The sequence below is a fragment of the Oryctolagus cuniculus genome, chromosome 12 (genome assembly GCF_051225735.1).
Source record: "Oryctolagus cuniculus isolate XC-2025 breed Fujian yellow rabbit chromosome 12, ASM5122573v1, whole genome shotgun sequence".
NCBI classification, from domain to species: Eukaryota; Metazoa; Chordata; class Mammalia; order Lagomorpha; family Leporidae; genus Oryctolagus; species Oryctolagus cuniculus.
Window position 1 is genome coordinate 64,319,683 of NC_142878.1, and position 17,110 is coordinate 64,336,792.

Here is a 17,110-nt window from a genome sequence, read left to right on the forward strand (position 1 = left end):
CACAGTGACTCCTGTTGTTGACTTTACAAATTGACACTCCTGTTTATGGCATCAGTGGTCTCCCAATGCTCCAGTCATGAGTTTCTAAGGCTATCCCAATGAGATATTCTTAACCAGACAACTTAGGTAAATTGCTTCAAAGTTCTAAATTCTTTTTTTTTGGTTTGTTTTTTGACAGGCAGAGTAGACAGTGAGAGAGAGAGAGAGAGACAGAGAGAAAGGTCTTCCTTTGCCGTTGGTTCACCCCCCAATGGCCGCTGCGGCCGGCGCACTGCACTGATCCGAAGCCAGGAGCCAGGTGCTTCTCCTGGTCTCCCCTGCGGGTGCAGGGCCCAAGCACTTGGGCCATCCTCCACTGCACTCCCTGGCCACAGCAGAGAGCTGGCCTGGAAGAGGGGCAACCGGGACAGAATCCGGCGCCCCAACCGGGACTAGAACCTGGTGTGCCGGCGCCGCAAGGCGGAGGATTAGCCTAGTGAGCCGCGGCAGCAGCCTAATGATCTTCCAGCTGCTGGTTCACTCCCCAAATGCCCAAAATGGCCCCAGCTGAAGCCGAGGCCTGGAGCCAAGAATTCAATTCAAGTCTCTCATGTTGGTGGCAGGAACTCAACCCTTTATTCTATCATCAATATGCTTCTTTAATAGTTTTAAATTTCTTTTATTTTTTAAATTTTAGGAAGGCTTTCTTTAGTTATGTTTTTTATTCTCTTTCATTGCTTTGTTTTCCTTTTTTAGCAACTCCTATTATTCATGTCTTGGATTTTCTTGGCCTATCTTCCATGTCTGTCAGTTTCTCTTGAATCCTTTTACTTTCTTCACCTTTTTATTTATAGAATGGTCATCGTTTTCATCTGTATTTTTAAAGATTTTATTTATGTATTTGTGAGGTAGTTACAGACAAAACGAGGGAGAAAGCGAGTGAAAGTCTTCCATTTGCTTATTCACTCCCTAGATGGCTGCAATGGCTGATCCTAAGCCAGGAGCCAAGAACCTCCTCTGGGTCTCCCATATGGGTGCAGGGGTCCAAGCACTTGGGCCATTCTCCACTGCACTCCTGGGCCACAGCAAAATCCGTGGCGCCAGCCCAAAACATTATCTTTAAAATAATGAATAAGACTATACTTGCAGAGCCGGCGCCCCGGCTCACTAGGCTAATCCTCCACCTGCGGTGCTGGCACACCGGGTTCTAGTCCCGGTTGGGGTGCCGGATTCTGTCCCGGTTGCCCCTCTTCCAGGCCAGCTCTCTGCTGTGGCCAGGAAGTGCAGTGGAGGATGGCCCAAGTGCTTGGGCCCTGCACCCCATGGGAGACCAGGAGAAGCAGGATGCCCATGTGACCAGGGCTTTATAACCTGCTGCACCACAGCACCCTCCCTTTTTTTTGTTTTTTAAAGATTTATTGATTTATTCGAAAGGCAGAGTTACAGAGAGGCAGAGGAAGAGAGAGAAGTCTTCTATCCACTGGTTCACTCCCCAAATGTCCACAATGGCCAGATCTGAGCCAATCCAAAGTCAGGATCCTGACCTATGTAGGCTTCTTCTTTTTCATTAGAAAGGCAGAGGCAGTGAGAGAGAGGTCTTCTATCTGCTGGTTCACTCCCCAGATGGCCACAAAAGCCAGAGTATTGCTGATTCAAAGCCAGGAGCCAGGAGCTCCCACACAAGTTTTCCATGCTGTTGCAGTGACCCAAGGACTTGGGCCATGTTTTATTGCTTTCCCAGGCCATAGTGGAGAGCTGGGCTGGAAGTGGAGCAGCCAGGACTTGAACCAGTCCCCAAATGGGATGCCGACACTGCAGGCAGCAGCTTAACGCACTATGCAACGGCGTCAGCCACTCCTGTTCATTTTAATTGTTAAATTTAAATATTCACTCTCTCTTATCTCCTAACCAGAGAGGCACCGGCCTCTACCACTAGATATTCATTGAACCAACAAGTACGTATGATATATAAACCAGTGCCCTCAATTACTCAATACTTTGGCTTTTGAGGTCAAACAATTTTATTGAGACAGGGTAGTTACAAAAAGGGGGGGGGGGGACTTTCCCCTTTATCTCCATTCCCTATTTAACTAAAACCTTCTTTTATAGTCCAGAAGTGGTTTCTCCAGTAAGCATACACAACTTTTGCAATAGAAATAACATTAACATATGGATATGACCCCAAATAAAAAATACACAAGTTATGGGGAAATGGATTATGAATGTTTTCATAAGTGGAGTATATAATACAACACTGGCAGACCACTTGCCTTATATATTTAGACTGTGCAAAAGAAATAACATAAGATTTATAAGCTGATTCCAAAATTAACAGGAAAATACAAAGGGCTAAGAACAGCCCAGGCAACACCAAAGAAAAACAAAGCTGGAGTATCTGTGCCAACAGTACAAAGACTTATTATGAAGCTATAGTAATTAAGACAGAGTGGAGCTAGTTCAAAGACAGACAAATGGACTAATAGAACAGAGTTCAGAAACAGGACCAAGCATACACAGCCACTTATTTGACAACAATGCAGCTGTGGTACAGTAGGATGGTCTTTTCAATAAATGGAGCTAGGACAAACATCTATGATATCTAGATGTGGAAAACATAACAAAAAACACAACCTTCACCATACACAAAAAACCAAATCCTTGTAGGTTTGAATATGAGAATCAAAAAAATATGGAGAATAGAGAATAATCCCTATGAACTTGATATAAGCAAAGATTTCTTTAAAAGGAAGTAAAAACTGCTAATTAGTCTGAGAATGATAAAGTAAGCTAGAAGGTAGAATACATACGTAATACATAAAGATCTTTAAATCCTAAGGAAAATATAGATAGCACAATAAAAAAAATAAGCAAGCATCTTGGAAAAGCATTTCATAAAAGAGGTTATGTAAGTGGCTGACAGATACCAGAGGGAAAAACAATGTAAAGCTGCACTCAATTATCACTACACAGAAAGGCTAAGACCAAAAGACAGACAGCATTACATCTGGCAAGGATGGAGACCACTGAGAACTCATTGACAGTGAGAGCGAAAACTGGTGCAATTACTTTAGAAAATCTTTTGACAAACTGACTCATACCAAATGACCCAGAGATTTGACCACTGGATAAGTACCCAACAAAATGCTTAAAAATTTTCACTACAATTAATGTACAGGTATTCATAGAAACTTAATTTGTAATAAAAAAAAAAAAAACAGAACGACCAAAATATTTGTCTACAGTAACATTTGTGGGATAGGGCACTGGAGAGGAATAGTAATGAATTATCACAGGTGTCAGATGGTGTTCTGCATTGTCATTAAGTAGTGTATACTTTTGAGATGTGTGTACGCTCCAGTGTATACTATACTAGCTAACTGAAAATAGAAAATGGCTTACATTTTTTTAAAAATTTATTTGAAAGTCTGAGTTATACAGACAGAGAAGGAGAGGCAGAGAGGCAGAGAGGCAGAGAGAGAGAGAGAGAGAGAGAGAGAGGTCTTCCATCCACTGGTTCACTCCCCAGATGGCCGCAATAGCTGGAGCCATGCTGATCTGAAGCCAGGAGCCAGGAGCTTCTTCCAGGTTTCCCACATGGGTACTGGAGCCCAAGGACTCGGGCCATCTTCTACTGCTGTCCTAGGCCATAGAAGAGAGCTGGATTGGAAGTGGAACAGCTGGGACTCAAACTGGTGCCCATATGGGATGCCAGCACTACAGGTGGTAGCTTTACCCACTAGGCCACAGCACCAGCCCCTACCTTAAATTTTTAATATACTTATATTTTACCACATCACTGTAATCTACTTGACCTGTTATCTACCACAGAAGGAAAACAAATGGCCATTATTTTAGAGTCATGAGCTGTTTTTTAAAATAATGAGTTCAAGGGAAGGTATTATGTTGGAGTGGGTAAAGGCACTGCCTGCATCTCCAGCATCCATATGGGTAGTAGGTCTAGTCCGCTGCTCCAATGTTAATGTACCAGGGAAAGCAGTGGAAGATGGCCCAAGTGCTTGGGCCCCTGCCACCCATTTAAGAGACCCAAAATAAGTTCTTGATTCCTGCTTTGGGGCTGGCCCAGCCTTGGGCATTGAACTAGCAGACAGATGATCTACCTAGGGGCTGGTGTGATGGCGTAGCAGGTAAAGCTGCCGCCTGCAATGCCAGTGTCCCATATGGGCCCCAGGAACGAGTCCTGGCTGCTGCACTTCTTTTTTTTTTTTTTTTTTTTTTGACAGGCAGAGTGGACAGTGAGAGAGAGAGACAGAGAGAAAGGTCTTCCTTTGCCGTTGGTTCACCCTCCAATGGACGCCACAGCCAGCGCACTGCACTGATCCGATGGCAGGAGCCAGGAGCCAGGTGCTTTTCCTGGTCTCCCATGGGGTGCAGGGCCCAAGCACCTGGGCCATCCTCCACTGCACTCCCTGGCCACAGCAGAGGGCTGGCCTGGAAGAGGGGCAACCGGGACAGAATCCGGTGCCCCGACCGGGACTAGAACCCGGTGTGCCGGCGCCGCAAGGCGGAGGATTAGCCTAGTGAGCCGCAGCGCCGGCCCTAGCTGCTGCACTTCTGATCCAGATCTCTGTTATGGCTTAGGAAAGCAGCAGAAGACGGTCCAAGGGCTTGAGCCCCTGAACCTGTGTGGGAGACCCAACAGAAGCTCCTCCTGGCTTCAGACTGGCCCAGGTCCAGCTATTGTGGCCATTTGGGGATTAAACTAGCAGAAGGAAGATCTCTCTGCTTTTGCCTCTCATTCTGTAACTCTGCCTTTCAAATGTGTGTCACACATGGTACGGCACACATCGTGCCTATATAGGACGTCAGCACTGCAGGCAGTGGCATTACCAGGTACACCACAGTGTCAGCCCCTCTAACTTTGATTTTCAATTAACTAAATAAATCTTAAAAACAAATAAATGTACATAAAAATTTATAAAAATGAAGAAAAACAAATACATTGCTTTAAAAAATGAAAAAGAGGGGTGGCGCTGTGGCGCAGTGGGTTATCACCCTGGTCTGAAGTGCCGGCATCCCATATGGGTGCCAGTTCGAGACCCGGCTGCTTCACTTCTGATCCAGCTCTCTGCTATGGACTGGGAAAGCAGTGGAAGATGGCCCACGTCCATAGGCCCCTGCACCCGCATGGGAGACCTGGAAGAAACTCTTGGCTCCTGGATTCACAGCGACACAGCTCCGGCTGTTGCGGCCAACTGGGGAGTGAACCATTGGATGGAAGACCCCTCTCTCTCTCTCTGCCTCTCCTCTGTTACTCTGACTTTCGAATACATAAATAAATCTTAAAAAAAAAAAAAAAAAAGAATCCAAAGCCTTATATTTAAAACATCGCAGTTTGAAAAGCAGAATAGAGTGTGACAGAGATACAGAGAAAAGTCCATCATTTCTCGGTTCATTCCCCAAATGGCTGCAATAGCCAGGGGTGAGTCCAGTTCAAGACAGAGGCCAGGAAGTCCATATGCTCTATTACACAAGTGGCAGGGAACCAAGCACCAAAAGTAGAATAGGTTAATAACCTTGGTCTATTCACCAATAGGAAATCACCCTGCCACTATTGAATGAAACACTTCATAGCAACAAAAAACAGATGCTCGGGGCCAGAGCTGTGGCATGATAGGTAAAGCAGCCCCCTGGGATGCCGGTATCCCATATGGGTGCCTCTTTGAGACCCAACTACTCCACTTCCAATCCAGCTCCCTGCTAATGTGTCTTGGAAAGCAGCAGAGAAAGGCCCAAGTGCTTGGGCCCCTGTGGGAGGATGCACAAGAAACTCCTGACTCCTGGCTTCAAGCTCTTTGGGGTATGAACCAGCAGATAGAAAATTTCTCTCTCTGTAACTTTGATTTTCAAATACATAAATAATTCTTTAAAAAAATGCTATATGCAACACATATGAATCTTGTAAGCACAGTACTAAATTAAAGTACCCAAACATAAAAGAGTATATACTAGATAATTCTGTTGATATAAAGCTTAAAAATGAGCAAAAATAATCTATGATGGTACATACAGAACCATAATTACCTTTATCTGTTGCTTTGCTTGTTATAAACTACACGTATTAAATGGGCAGGAACACAAGGAAGATGTCTGAGGGCTAGAAGTATTCTCTATCTTGATCTAGGTGGTTATTACACAACTGTATACATATATGTAAATCCACACAACCATATATCTAAGATCTGTGCCATTTATAGTGAAGTTACATATACAAATACATTTACTGAAGTGCATATTATATTATAACTCAATTTTTTGGCTGTCGGGCAATTATTTATTATTATGATTTGTACTGATATAATGAACAAGGAGTTAAGTACTAAGTAGGTGATTTATGCTCAAATAACTGCTTACCTTTAACAAAGGGCAACTGCAAAGGTTGGGAAAGGAGAGTGGAAAGTTAACCCCAAGAAGGAAATCCTTGTTACTCAGATATCTCTCGTGGCTCTCCCGATCTGGCTCTCCCCAGGAGCGCTGCTGATGGAGCCTGTAGGAGGCTTTCAGAGACAGGAAAATAGCTAACCATCTGAAACAAACCACAGCAGATACGTTCATTCAGTGCTCCATGGAGGTATGAGGGTGTTCACAGCAGTGAGGAACCAGCCAAGAGGTTGTCTCTCACTAGCACATGTAATTTGTAAATCTTAAGCATTTAGAAATTTAGTTCTTTCTTTCTTTCAAATTAAGCTATTTCATGTTTCAGCTCTATAGATGCTGCTTCTTCTTCTTCTTCTTTTTTTTTTTTTGACAGGCAGAGTGGACAGTGAGAGACAGAGACAGAGAGAAAGGTCTTCCTTTTTCATTGGTTCACTTCCCAATGGCTGCTGTGGCCGGCGTGCTGCACTGATCCGAAGCCAGGAGCCAGGTGCTTCTCCTGGTCTCCCATGCGGGTGCAGGGCCCAAGCACTTGGGCCATCCTCCACTGCACTCCCGGGCCACAGCAGAGAGCTGGCCTGGAAGAGGGGCAACCGGGACAGAATCTGGCGCCCCGACCAGGACTAGAAGCCGGTGTGCCGGCGCCACAGGTGGAGGATTAGCCTATTGAGCCATGGTGCCAGCCAGCTCTATAGATTCTTTGGCATGACTTAGCTTGGCATACGAAAGCTAAAATCCTCCATAAATCTCCTCTCACTATTAAAGAATATATCACAGAAACTCATACCATGAAGACAACTTCATGCTAGAGACAGAATCATTCCTAATGAAATCATGATTCATTACATAAAGTTATCAAGTCAGTGAAAGTCATTATGCCAAAGAAAAAGATCACAGAACTAAATTTTCCAGAACATTTGAAGCAGGATATGCTGTCAGCACTACTAACTAAATGAATCACCAGCTACCATTTGCTTTGTAGAAATCAGTAAGACATAATAAACTAACCTGAAATTAGAGTATTTGAAGACTGTTTGGTAGCATATAGGTCAAATACCTGAACATTTTTTATTTGTAGTATATCATGAAGTATCATGTAATTAAATGATCAAAACAAAATTACAGTTCCCACATAAATAGCGAATGTTATACTAGTAGAAAAAGAACAACAGACTCTCTAAGATAATGTAACATGAAATACTTCATCTGACAAAATTCAACTGCTGTTGCCTGTTTATTCCCAACTGCTGGCTATCAAATAATGACCAAACTTCTCACCTGGCCAAAAGTCCCTGCAGCATGAGGTTTGCCATTTCTGCTGGAGAAACATCAATAAAGCGAAGGAAAGAAAAACAGCTTTCTTCATTAATACCTGAAATATTAAAAACCAATGTTAGCCCTAATAGCAAACCAAGAAATAGTAGTCAATTAAAGTCTGCTCCAGTTGCTAAATTCTGACTTAAGAACCAAAATATGTTTGAAAGGTTCTGATGTAGCCACTGTGTCACAGATTTCTACTAAAATTACAGATAGAAATGGAGGCCAATGAGATACGGCACATATGCTATAGAATAGAGCTGGCTCATTAGTTATCTTTGGGGTTTTTGGATGCTGGGCTAACTGCCTTCGCTTTGACATGCCTGGAAAAGGAAAAGGACTGGACAGAGATGAAAGATTCTGAACCTTGGCCTTAATATTTCAGACAGTGCTCGAAGCTGAGTACCTTCTTTTCTTCAGACTAAGAAGGATTAGGACGTCTTATTACTAAAAGTCCAAAACTGACTTTTTGTCAAGTATCCAGGGCAAGAAATATTTAAGTCAGATATAAAAGGCGGAAGGTTTGTGTATTCATTATCTACTGCTTCTTGTTAGAGCCATAAACCAAAGACACTAGGCAAGAGGACTAATTTATTTAATTGAATTTTATCAAGGCTTTTTAGGCCTATCATTTAGACAAAAACACTTCCAGCTAAAGCTCTCAGAAAAAGAACATCTTGATAAATCCTTTCACACAGCTACCTTAACACAGAACATTAAAACCTACCTTTTCTGTGGAAGAGAGACTGCTGGATATAATCTGGTGCAAATGGAGAAAGAAGAACCTTCAACCACCTGCAAAGTGAATAAAATAAACCTAAACTCAAATATAAATCCGAGAAGACGGGAAAGTTCTAGAACAAGTAGAGTCTTTTAGATTTAAGTTTCTTGCCATATTATTAGAAATACTTGGGGCTGGCACTGTGGCGTAGGGGCAGTGCTGGCATCCCATATGGGCGCCAGTTTGAGGCCTGGCTGCTCCACTTCCAATCAAGCTCTCTGCTGGGGTCTGGGCAAGTAGTGGAAGATGACCCAAGTCCTTGGGCCCCTGCACCTGTATGGGAGACCTGGAGGAAGCTCCTGGCACTTGGCTTTGAATTAGCACAGCTCCAGCCATTGTAGCCATCTGGGGAGTGAACAGCGAATGTAAGACCCCTCTCTCTCTCTGCCTGTGCCTCTCTGTAACTCTGCCTTTCAAATAAATAAATAAATCTGTAAAAAAAAATTCTATTAAGCACAAAGTACTACAGCTTTGCTATATGCCCTTGTTCGTCTAGTTAAGTATCAACCTGGATCTATCACAAAGAACTCATAAAATTAAACCCAATTTCAGTTTCAGGAGGCCATTTTGATGAGTATCTTTGTAATAGTTTATTTCTCTAAAGTAGCAGCTTTCTAAACCCATCTTTTCAAATGTCAGGGTTAAAAGTGTACACCTAATTTTCCAAATGCAAACTGTCTTCTAATGCATTAGCCTAACAACTACTCCAAATTTTACCAAATCTATCATTGATTCTGGAAACAGTAACTGATTAACTTAAAATGCAATTAGTTCTTCAACAAGTACAACTCCAGGTATAAAATAAGCCACCACATGGAGCCAATGTTGTGGCACAGCAGGTTAAGCCGCTGTCTACAGTGCTGTCATTCCATACAGGTGCCAGTTGGAGTCATAGCTGTTCCATTTCCGATCCTGCTCCTTACTATTGTGCCTGGGAAAGTAGGGGAAGATGGCCCACGTCCTTAGTCCTCTATACCCATGTAGGGGACACAGAAAAATCTTGCTCCTTGCTTATGCCTGGTTCAGCCCTAGCAGTTGCAGTCATTTGGGGAGTGAACCATAGATGGAAGATCTCTATCTTTCTCTTTCATCCAATAAACCAAAAAAAAGATACTACAAACCTTCAGTACTGGGGCACTTGAGTACATTTGCTATTCACTACTGATGCACATACACATTGGTATACAAGTGCACACTCCTGTTTTAGCAAGGCAGCTGAAAACTGCTATAGCCTTTAAGGTCATGTAATAGAAGACTTAATAGTACTCAAATTCCTACACAAGATCTCCCAATAACTACTTGTCCATCCTTTGCTAAAACACCTCATTGCTGGGACACCACATACACTCAATTTATTCATTCAGACATAAAACCCCAAATTATAGAACTCAAAAGGGGCAAAAAGGTATTAATATCGACTCACCTGTCTCGCGAATGGTTGAAGACCCTGATTTGTCCATGACGGTAGATAAACTTTGATATCTGGTATGGCTTAAGGGAAATATGAAATGGAGACCAAGTTTCTTGCCGTTCAAATAATTCTGGGTGATTACACACCTAAAAGAAAGGGAAATGGGAAGGTAATATAGCCATATGCACAAATTACTCTAGGATGGAATAGGGTATCCCATATCCCAAAAGTTTTCTAATGTGAACACTCACGCTCCCATTTTCATCTCTTTTAATGGCCTTTCTCTGGCATCAAGCCTAGAATCTTTTTCTTGAAGTGGGTCAATAAGGGCAACTTCAAGGCAGCTGATCCAGGCTCTTACCTTCCTAAATTGCATGACTAGATTCATGAGGCTGCTGGTGGTATTTTGTGCTTGCTGGGTAGAGCCCATAGAAGACTGCAATAAATCTTCAATGGAAATTTTGTTCTTTAGTGCCTGATATAACAGCTTTTGTCGGCTGGTCAGTTGGCAGTACATTAGAATCTCAATCTAAAAATCAGTAAGAACAATTATATTTGGAAATATTTAGTATCACCTGGAAGATGAACATACATGCAAATCAGATTATGACCAAGAAAACAATACTTATATGAATACGGTATCTATAAACCTGTGATGTGAATAAGCATCCAGAAATATGAGCAAGGTTCTTTCCTTGGCCCTCATGTCACATGTGCTCTCCCTCAGTAATCACTTCTATTCCACTAGTACCAACTACAACCATTCACAATACCTTGCAAAAAATGTATTTCCAAACATCCCTAGCATCATATTTTCAGCTATCAGACATGACAACACCACTCAATCTATAGCAACTATCTTTCCCAAAATTTGCTAAATTGGTTAACAACATTAAATCATTTATTTCAGTTGGCCAAAGACAAATCTCAGACAGCTCTGATGAGAGTTGGTTTTGACTTCTCTGTCACATGCCACATTCTACCACTTTTTTTTTTTTTCTTTTTTTTGACAGGCAGAGTGGATAGTGAGAGAGAGAGACAGAGAGAAAGGTCTTCCTTTGCCGTTGGTTCACCCTCCAATGGCCGCCGCACCGCGCTGATCCGATGGCAGGAGCCAGGTACTTTTTTTTTTTTTTTTTTTGGACAGGCAGAGTGGACAGTGAGAGAGAGAGACAGAGAGAAAGGTCTTCCTTTGCCGTTGGTTCACCCTCCAATGGCCGCCACGGCCGGCGCGCTGCGGCCGGCGCGCTGCGGCCGGCGCACCACGCTGATCCGATGGCAGGAGCCAGGAGCCAGGTGCTTTTCCTGGTCTCCCATGGGGTGCAGGGCCCAAGCACCTGGGCCATCCTCCACTGCACTCCCTGGCCACAGCAGAGGGCTGGCCTGGAAGAGGGGCAACCGGGACAGAATCCGGCGCCCCAACCGGGACTAGAACCCGGTGTGCCGGCGCCGCAAGGCGGAGGATTAGCCTAGTGAGCCGCGGCGCCGGCCATGAGCCAGGTACTTCTAATCCCTCAACTCAACCTGAATTTACAACTAGCCAGTTCCAACCATTCCCATCACCTGACTGCACAATGTCCTAAGAGCCAGCCTAGACTGCTACTAATTTTGGATCTTCCTGCCTTCAGTATCTCCTGCTTCTAACATCTTTTCCACAAAAATTTTATCAAGTAATTCAACTGCTAAAAATCCTCAGTGTGCTTACTGTCTATGCAAAATATTAAAACTTCTCATCTAGGCGGAGAAAGCCTATCATAATCTAACATACTCTGTGGTCTCAGTCTGCCTATCAACACATCCACTGCTATATACAGTAACCACAACGGCCTTCCGAATACGTTTACCAAAACACCACATATGTGGATGCTGCTCCATCTTTGCTCAGCCTACATCTGTTGCCTAGCACACGGTTTTGACCATATTGACCAGTGAATGCCAGTTCATCATTCAAACCCAGCTCATACGTTCTTTCAAGCTTCTCCAACCTTCAAGAGAACTACAAAAAGACGAGAAATACTGAATGATGTTTAAGAAATGTGGATGATGAACCATACTGTGTCTTCTGACCACCTCCCTATTCACCACTACACAACAAAAACTATGACACTGCTGTTGTTTTTAAGACTTTTTTGATAGAAAAGACTAAAGAATCCATGGTTTAAATGTTTTCTTTCTATGAAGTGCATCTCTGTGACAAAACAGCCATCAAGAAAAATAACTAGTAGAGATACAACTGTACCTCCTTTCTTTGAAAGAAGGAATATATTCCTGCAACAGTGTTCCAGAGATCATTACTAACTTCAAAGTGACTCAACATTCTGACAGTGGTAGAGGTAAGCACCTGATATTGTCAAAAATCTGGAAAGATGCTTTTAAGGCAGAGAATGTGAATTGTGGGCAATCTTTAGAAGAATTGTGGAATCTTTAGAATATGGTGGAAACTCCCAAAGGGCTGGAAATTAGGAGAAAAAGAATATAGGATGGATTCACAGGAGTAACAAAAAATTACATAAAACTCTGGTGATGATCCTCCCCCTAATATATTTATAAACTAAAATTATTGTACTTGCTTTGGCAGCACATATACTAAATCGAAAGTACTGGGTTTGTATAAGAAAAAAAACCTTCAGCCTGAAGCACATTAACTTTCTATATCTAACTCTCATTTATAGCAATATGATACAAGGATGTGTCAGACAACACCAATATGAAAGAATTAGCAAAATTCACGATGTGGCAAACTTTACAGGACAAACAATTCAGTTTCTCAAAAACATTGCAAGAAAACAGAAAAGAGGGATGAAAAGATGTGAAAGAGACAGTACCCTAATGTTATGTGTGGCTTGTTTAACAAATGGCTTAAATAAAAAAGAAATTTAAGACAGGCAGACATACACGCACACACAAATGGGGATGGCTGAGTACTGACCAGATATGTGATACTATAATGGAATTATTGTCTTTAATAGGAGTGATAATGATGAGTGGTCATTTTTCATAAGATTTATTTATTTGAAAGGCAGAGTTACAAAGAGACAGAAAGAGAGATCTTCCATCCACTGGTTCACTCTTTAAATGGCCATAATGGCCACAAGTGGGCCAGACTAGAGTCAGGAGCTTCACCTGGTTCTCCCACATGCGTGCAGGGGCTCAGACACTTGAGCCATCTTCTGCTGTCTTCCCAGGCCATTAGTAGGCAGCAGGGTCAAAAGCGGAGAAGGGGGCTGGCATTGTGGCACAGTAGGCTAAGCCTCCACCTGAGGTGCCCGCATCCCATATGGGCACCAGTTCATGTTCTGGCTACTCCTCTTTTGATACAGCTCTCTGCTATGGCCTAAGGAAAGCAGTGGAAGGCGACCCAAGTACCTGGGCCACCACAACCACATGGGAGACCTAGAAGAGGCTTCTGGCTCCTGGCTTTGGATTGCGGCCATTTGGGGAATTATTTGGGGAATAAACCAGCATATGGAAGACCTTTCTCTGTCTGTAACTCTATCTTGCAAAATAAAATAAATATAATAAAAAAAATTGAAGCAACTGGAACTCGAACCTTTGCCCATATGGGATGAAAGTACTGCAGACGGCAGCTTTACCTGCTACACCACAGCACGGGTTCCATATTAATGTATTTTTAAGACCATATCTTAGAGCAAACCTATATGCTAGTGATTATGTGCTTGTGTTTGGTTCCTGGCTCTGGCTTCTGACTCAAGTATTCTGTCAATGCAGACCTTGGGTATTAACAATAATGGCTCAAGTAATTGGATTTCTGTCACCCATGGGAAACCTGGATTGTGTTCCTGGCTCCAATTCAGCCCAGCTTCACCCCTTGAGGGAAACTGGGGAATGAACCATGGAGCTCCCTTTCTCTCTCAAATAAGTGAAAAATAAAAAACAGATTTATAGGGGGCAGCACTGTGGCACAGAAGGTTAGGCTACCACCTGCAACGTGTGCATACCATATAAGCGCTGGTTCATGTCCCATTTGTTCTGCTTCCAATCCAGCTCCTGTGCTAATGCTCCCGGGAAAGCAGCAGAGGATGGCCCAGGTGTCTGGGCCGCTGCGACCAAAGTGGAAGATATGGATGGAGTTCTGGGCTCATGGCTTCCAGCTGGCCCAGCTCCAACCACTGCCACCATTTTGGAAGTGAATCAGTGGATGGAGGGTCTCTTTCCGTCTTAAGTCTTTAAAAAAAAATTTTTATACAAACAAAAGACCGATCTTTTGGAGTTATCTGGTATCTGGGATTTGCTTCAGAATAATTCAGAGATATAGGGATGGCTATGAGTTGATCACTATTAACACTGTACAATGGGTAGAAAGAGACTCATTATACTTTTCTTTGTAATTTTTGAAATGCTTCAAATTCTCCAGTAAAAATGTATGAAATAAGAGAAAGGTAAGAATGTCCCTTTCCTTTTACTAACTGACTCATTTGAAATCCTTTTGACGCATTCAAATTTAAATTTTCATTTACTTATTTTGAAAGAATGAGGAAAGCTCTTCCATCTGCTGGTTCATACCCCAAATGCCTCCAACAGCCAGGCCTGGGCCAGAGCACAATCAGGAGCTTGGAACGCAATCTAGTTCTTTCATGTGGGTGATGAGAACTAAACTTAAGCCACTACCTGCTATTTCCCCATGGGAACAGAAGCAGGAAGCTGGAATTCAAAGCAGAGCCAGAAACTGAATCCAGGCACTCCAATATCAGATATGGGTATTCCAAGCAACAGCCTAACAGCTGCACCAAATGCCTGTCCTTGAAACAATCAAATTTAAAAGCCTTCTACATGTATCAACAAATTTTTCACCCCTGGAACCTTACTTTGGTACCAATAAGGCTTAAATTCATGAGGTCTTCTTTCCTTACCTTATCAGACAACTCGTTTTCCACATCCTTCTTGATTCTCCTCAGCATAAATGGTTTCAAGATCATGTGTAAGCGAGAGAGTTGATCTGAAATGCCAGGAGGATCCCCAACATTATACTGACCAAACACAAGCAGTAGAAACACAACATGCTCATCTCTCATGCAACCCTTCAAACCCTACTTGGCTCAGTAATTCTTGGAAAGCAGATTCAAACTTCTTCTCGAGAGAGAAAGCAACGAATGTTAATTTTCTATAACATCTGGGCCGATGAATTAAGCTCTATTTCCATTAGTATTCACTTGCACAATTTTTACAAACATTTTACTGATAATGTTTCTCATGTAAGTCTAAAAAAAGCTATCTAGGACTTACAGTGTTCCCAAAAAGGAATGCAACTGCTAGCAAATTAACAACTTGTATGTAATGCAAAATCACTTAAAGGACTTTTCCAACTTTAATGTCATCTAATATCTATGTAATAAAACACAAAAGAATGCTCTTAAAAACAGGTAAACATTCAACAAGGTCAAAAGTTTGAAGTGTTCACATTAGAAACAAATCTTATTACATAAAGGAAAATAACAAAAATGACCCTTCTAATATTTTGTTCTCATCAAAAGAAAAAAAGTCTTGATCTGTTTCCAAAAATATAATTCTGCTATGAATTTTTCAGGATGTGTGTGGAAAACAGGGACTCCTCCAGCCAAAATGTAGTAGTAGTGTTTGAACTAAGACTGTTCTGCTTCAATTAAATAGTCAAGACTACATAACCTAAATTAGTCTTCTGACTTTTCCAAATGCAAACAAACTACATAATTACTTTATAACAGAAACAACTTTCCCCCCATTCTATGTATACTGGAAAAAAAATCTTTACACAAAAGAACATACAATTATGTAATTTCCCATGTGAATAGACAGAAGGAAAGCTAGCTCATAATAGTACTCACTCTCATCGATGGCAGATTTGTTTTCAGCATGGCTCTCAATGTCCTTGGAAAACCATTCATTAAATTCCTCATGTGAATCAAATAATGTTGGCATTATGAAATGCAGCAGAGCCCAGAGCTGAAAACAAAGAAAAAATAAAATAGCTGTAGGACGACAAAATGATAATGGGTGAGGATTTGCAAGGATTGGAGACAGGCAGGAGACAGCTGTAGGCATGGTTGTGCTATCTGTTGAGATGGGGATGGGGTAAGAGGACACAGAATGAATGAGTGTAAAAGCACATATCTCATCAGTCAACCTTAAGTAAGCTTTCAGTTTGAAGTTAATTGACTAATAACCACATTTTTGCTGCAACACCTCATAAACTCAAGGTTGACTGATGAGATACGTGCTTTATAAAAAATCCATTTCACAACTGAACACAACCTGAGATAGCATAACCTGTTACTAAGAACCTTAGGATCAGGGGTCAGGAAATTATGGTCTGTGGGGCCTGTCGTGTATTCTGCAAATAATGTTATTGGAACATAGCCATGCCTGTTCACCTAGGCAACATCAGCAAAACTTTAGCATTAAACAGCCAAAATTTCATAGCTGCAACAGTGACTACTGTTTGCAAATTCTAAAATATTTACTATCTGGCCTTTTGAAGAAAGTTTTCTGACCCCTATTCTAGATGATCAATTAATTATTGTTATTGTTGTTATTGTTACATTTTAGCTTCTCTAAAGAATATTACCATTCAATTTTACTGTTTTGTTTTAAATTTTTCTATTTTTATTTGAGAGGCACAGTTCCAAAGAGAGAGGAACTAGAGAGAGATCTTCCATCTACTGGTTTACTCCCCGAATGGCTGCAACAGCTAGGAAGCAAAGACAGGAACCAGGAAATTATTCTCAGTCTCCAACATGGGTGTAGGGGTCTTGGGCCATCATTCATTGTTTCCCATGCACCATTAGCAAGGAGCTAAATGAAAAGTGGAGCAGCCAGGACTAAACCGGTGGCAATCCTAAGTGGTGCTGGCATTGCAGCCAGCAGCCTAACTGACTCCGGCACAAGCTGGCCCTGAAATATATTACCATTCAATTTTAGCATAAAAGCATCTCTTAAGTTAGTCACTATTACATTAAGATAAAGCAATAGAATACTTCACAGGCATATGCCAGAGAATAACAAAATTAAAATGATGCTTAGTGCTGGTACTAGGGCCGCTGCCTGCAGTGCCCGCATCCCATATGGGTGCCAGTTCGAGTCCTGGCTGCTCTACTTCCGATCCAGCTCTCTGCCATGGCCTGGGAAAGCAGTAGAAGATGATCAAAGTGCTTGGGCCCCTGCACCTGCCTGGGAGATCCAGAGGAAGCTCCTGGCTTCAGCTCAGCACAGCTCTAGCCGTATCTCATCAGTCA

At 42.3% G+C, this 17,110-nt stretch overlaps 1 protein-coding gene across 6 annotated transcripts in view; it reads right to left on the reverse strand.

The window, feature by feature from the left end:
• The window catches only part of INO80 (INO80 complex ATPase subunit), a 148,185-nt gene that overhangs the window by 64,993 nt on the left and 66,082 nt on the right, over nucleotides 1-17,110 (reverse strand). For 5 of the 6 annotated variants that reach the window (XR_016218039.1, XM_017348137.4, XM_002717971.6 and 2 more), the window contains exons 18-24: nucleotides 15,704-15,821; nucleotides 14,753-14,838; nucleotides 10,243-10,410; nucleotides 9,894-10,027; nucleotides 8,417-8,484; nucleotides 7,651-7,744; nucleotides 6,352-6,523 (exon numbers count right to left, since the gene is read on the reverse strand). Coding sequence is in view for 5 of the 6 variants with exons in the window: in XM_017348137.4 (XP_017203626.2) it covers nucleotides 6,352-6,523; nucleotides 7,651-7,744; nucleotides 8,417-8,484; nucleotides 9,894-10,027; nucleotides 10,243-10,410; nucleotides 14,753-14,838; nucleotides 15,704-15,821 (840 nt within the window). In the remaining variant the exon portion in view is untranslated. Of the gene's footprint in view, nucleotides 1-1,982; nucleotides 3,619-6,351; nucleotides 6,524-7,650; nucleotides 7,745-8,416; nucleotides 8,485-9,893; nucleotides 10,028-10,242; nucleotides 10,411-14,752; nucleotides 14,839-15,703; nucleotides 15,822-17,110 lie in introns of those variants that run through there. The other variant, XM_089310076.1, reaches the window with a different exon arrangement.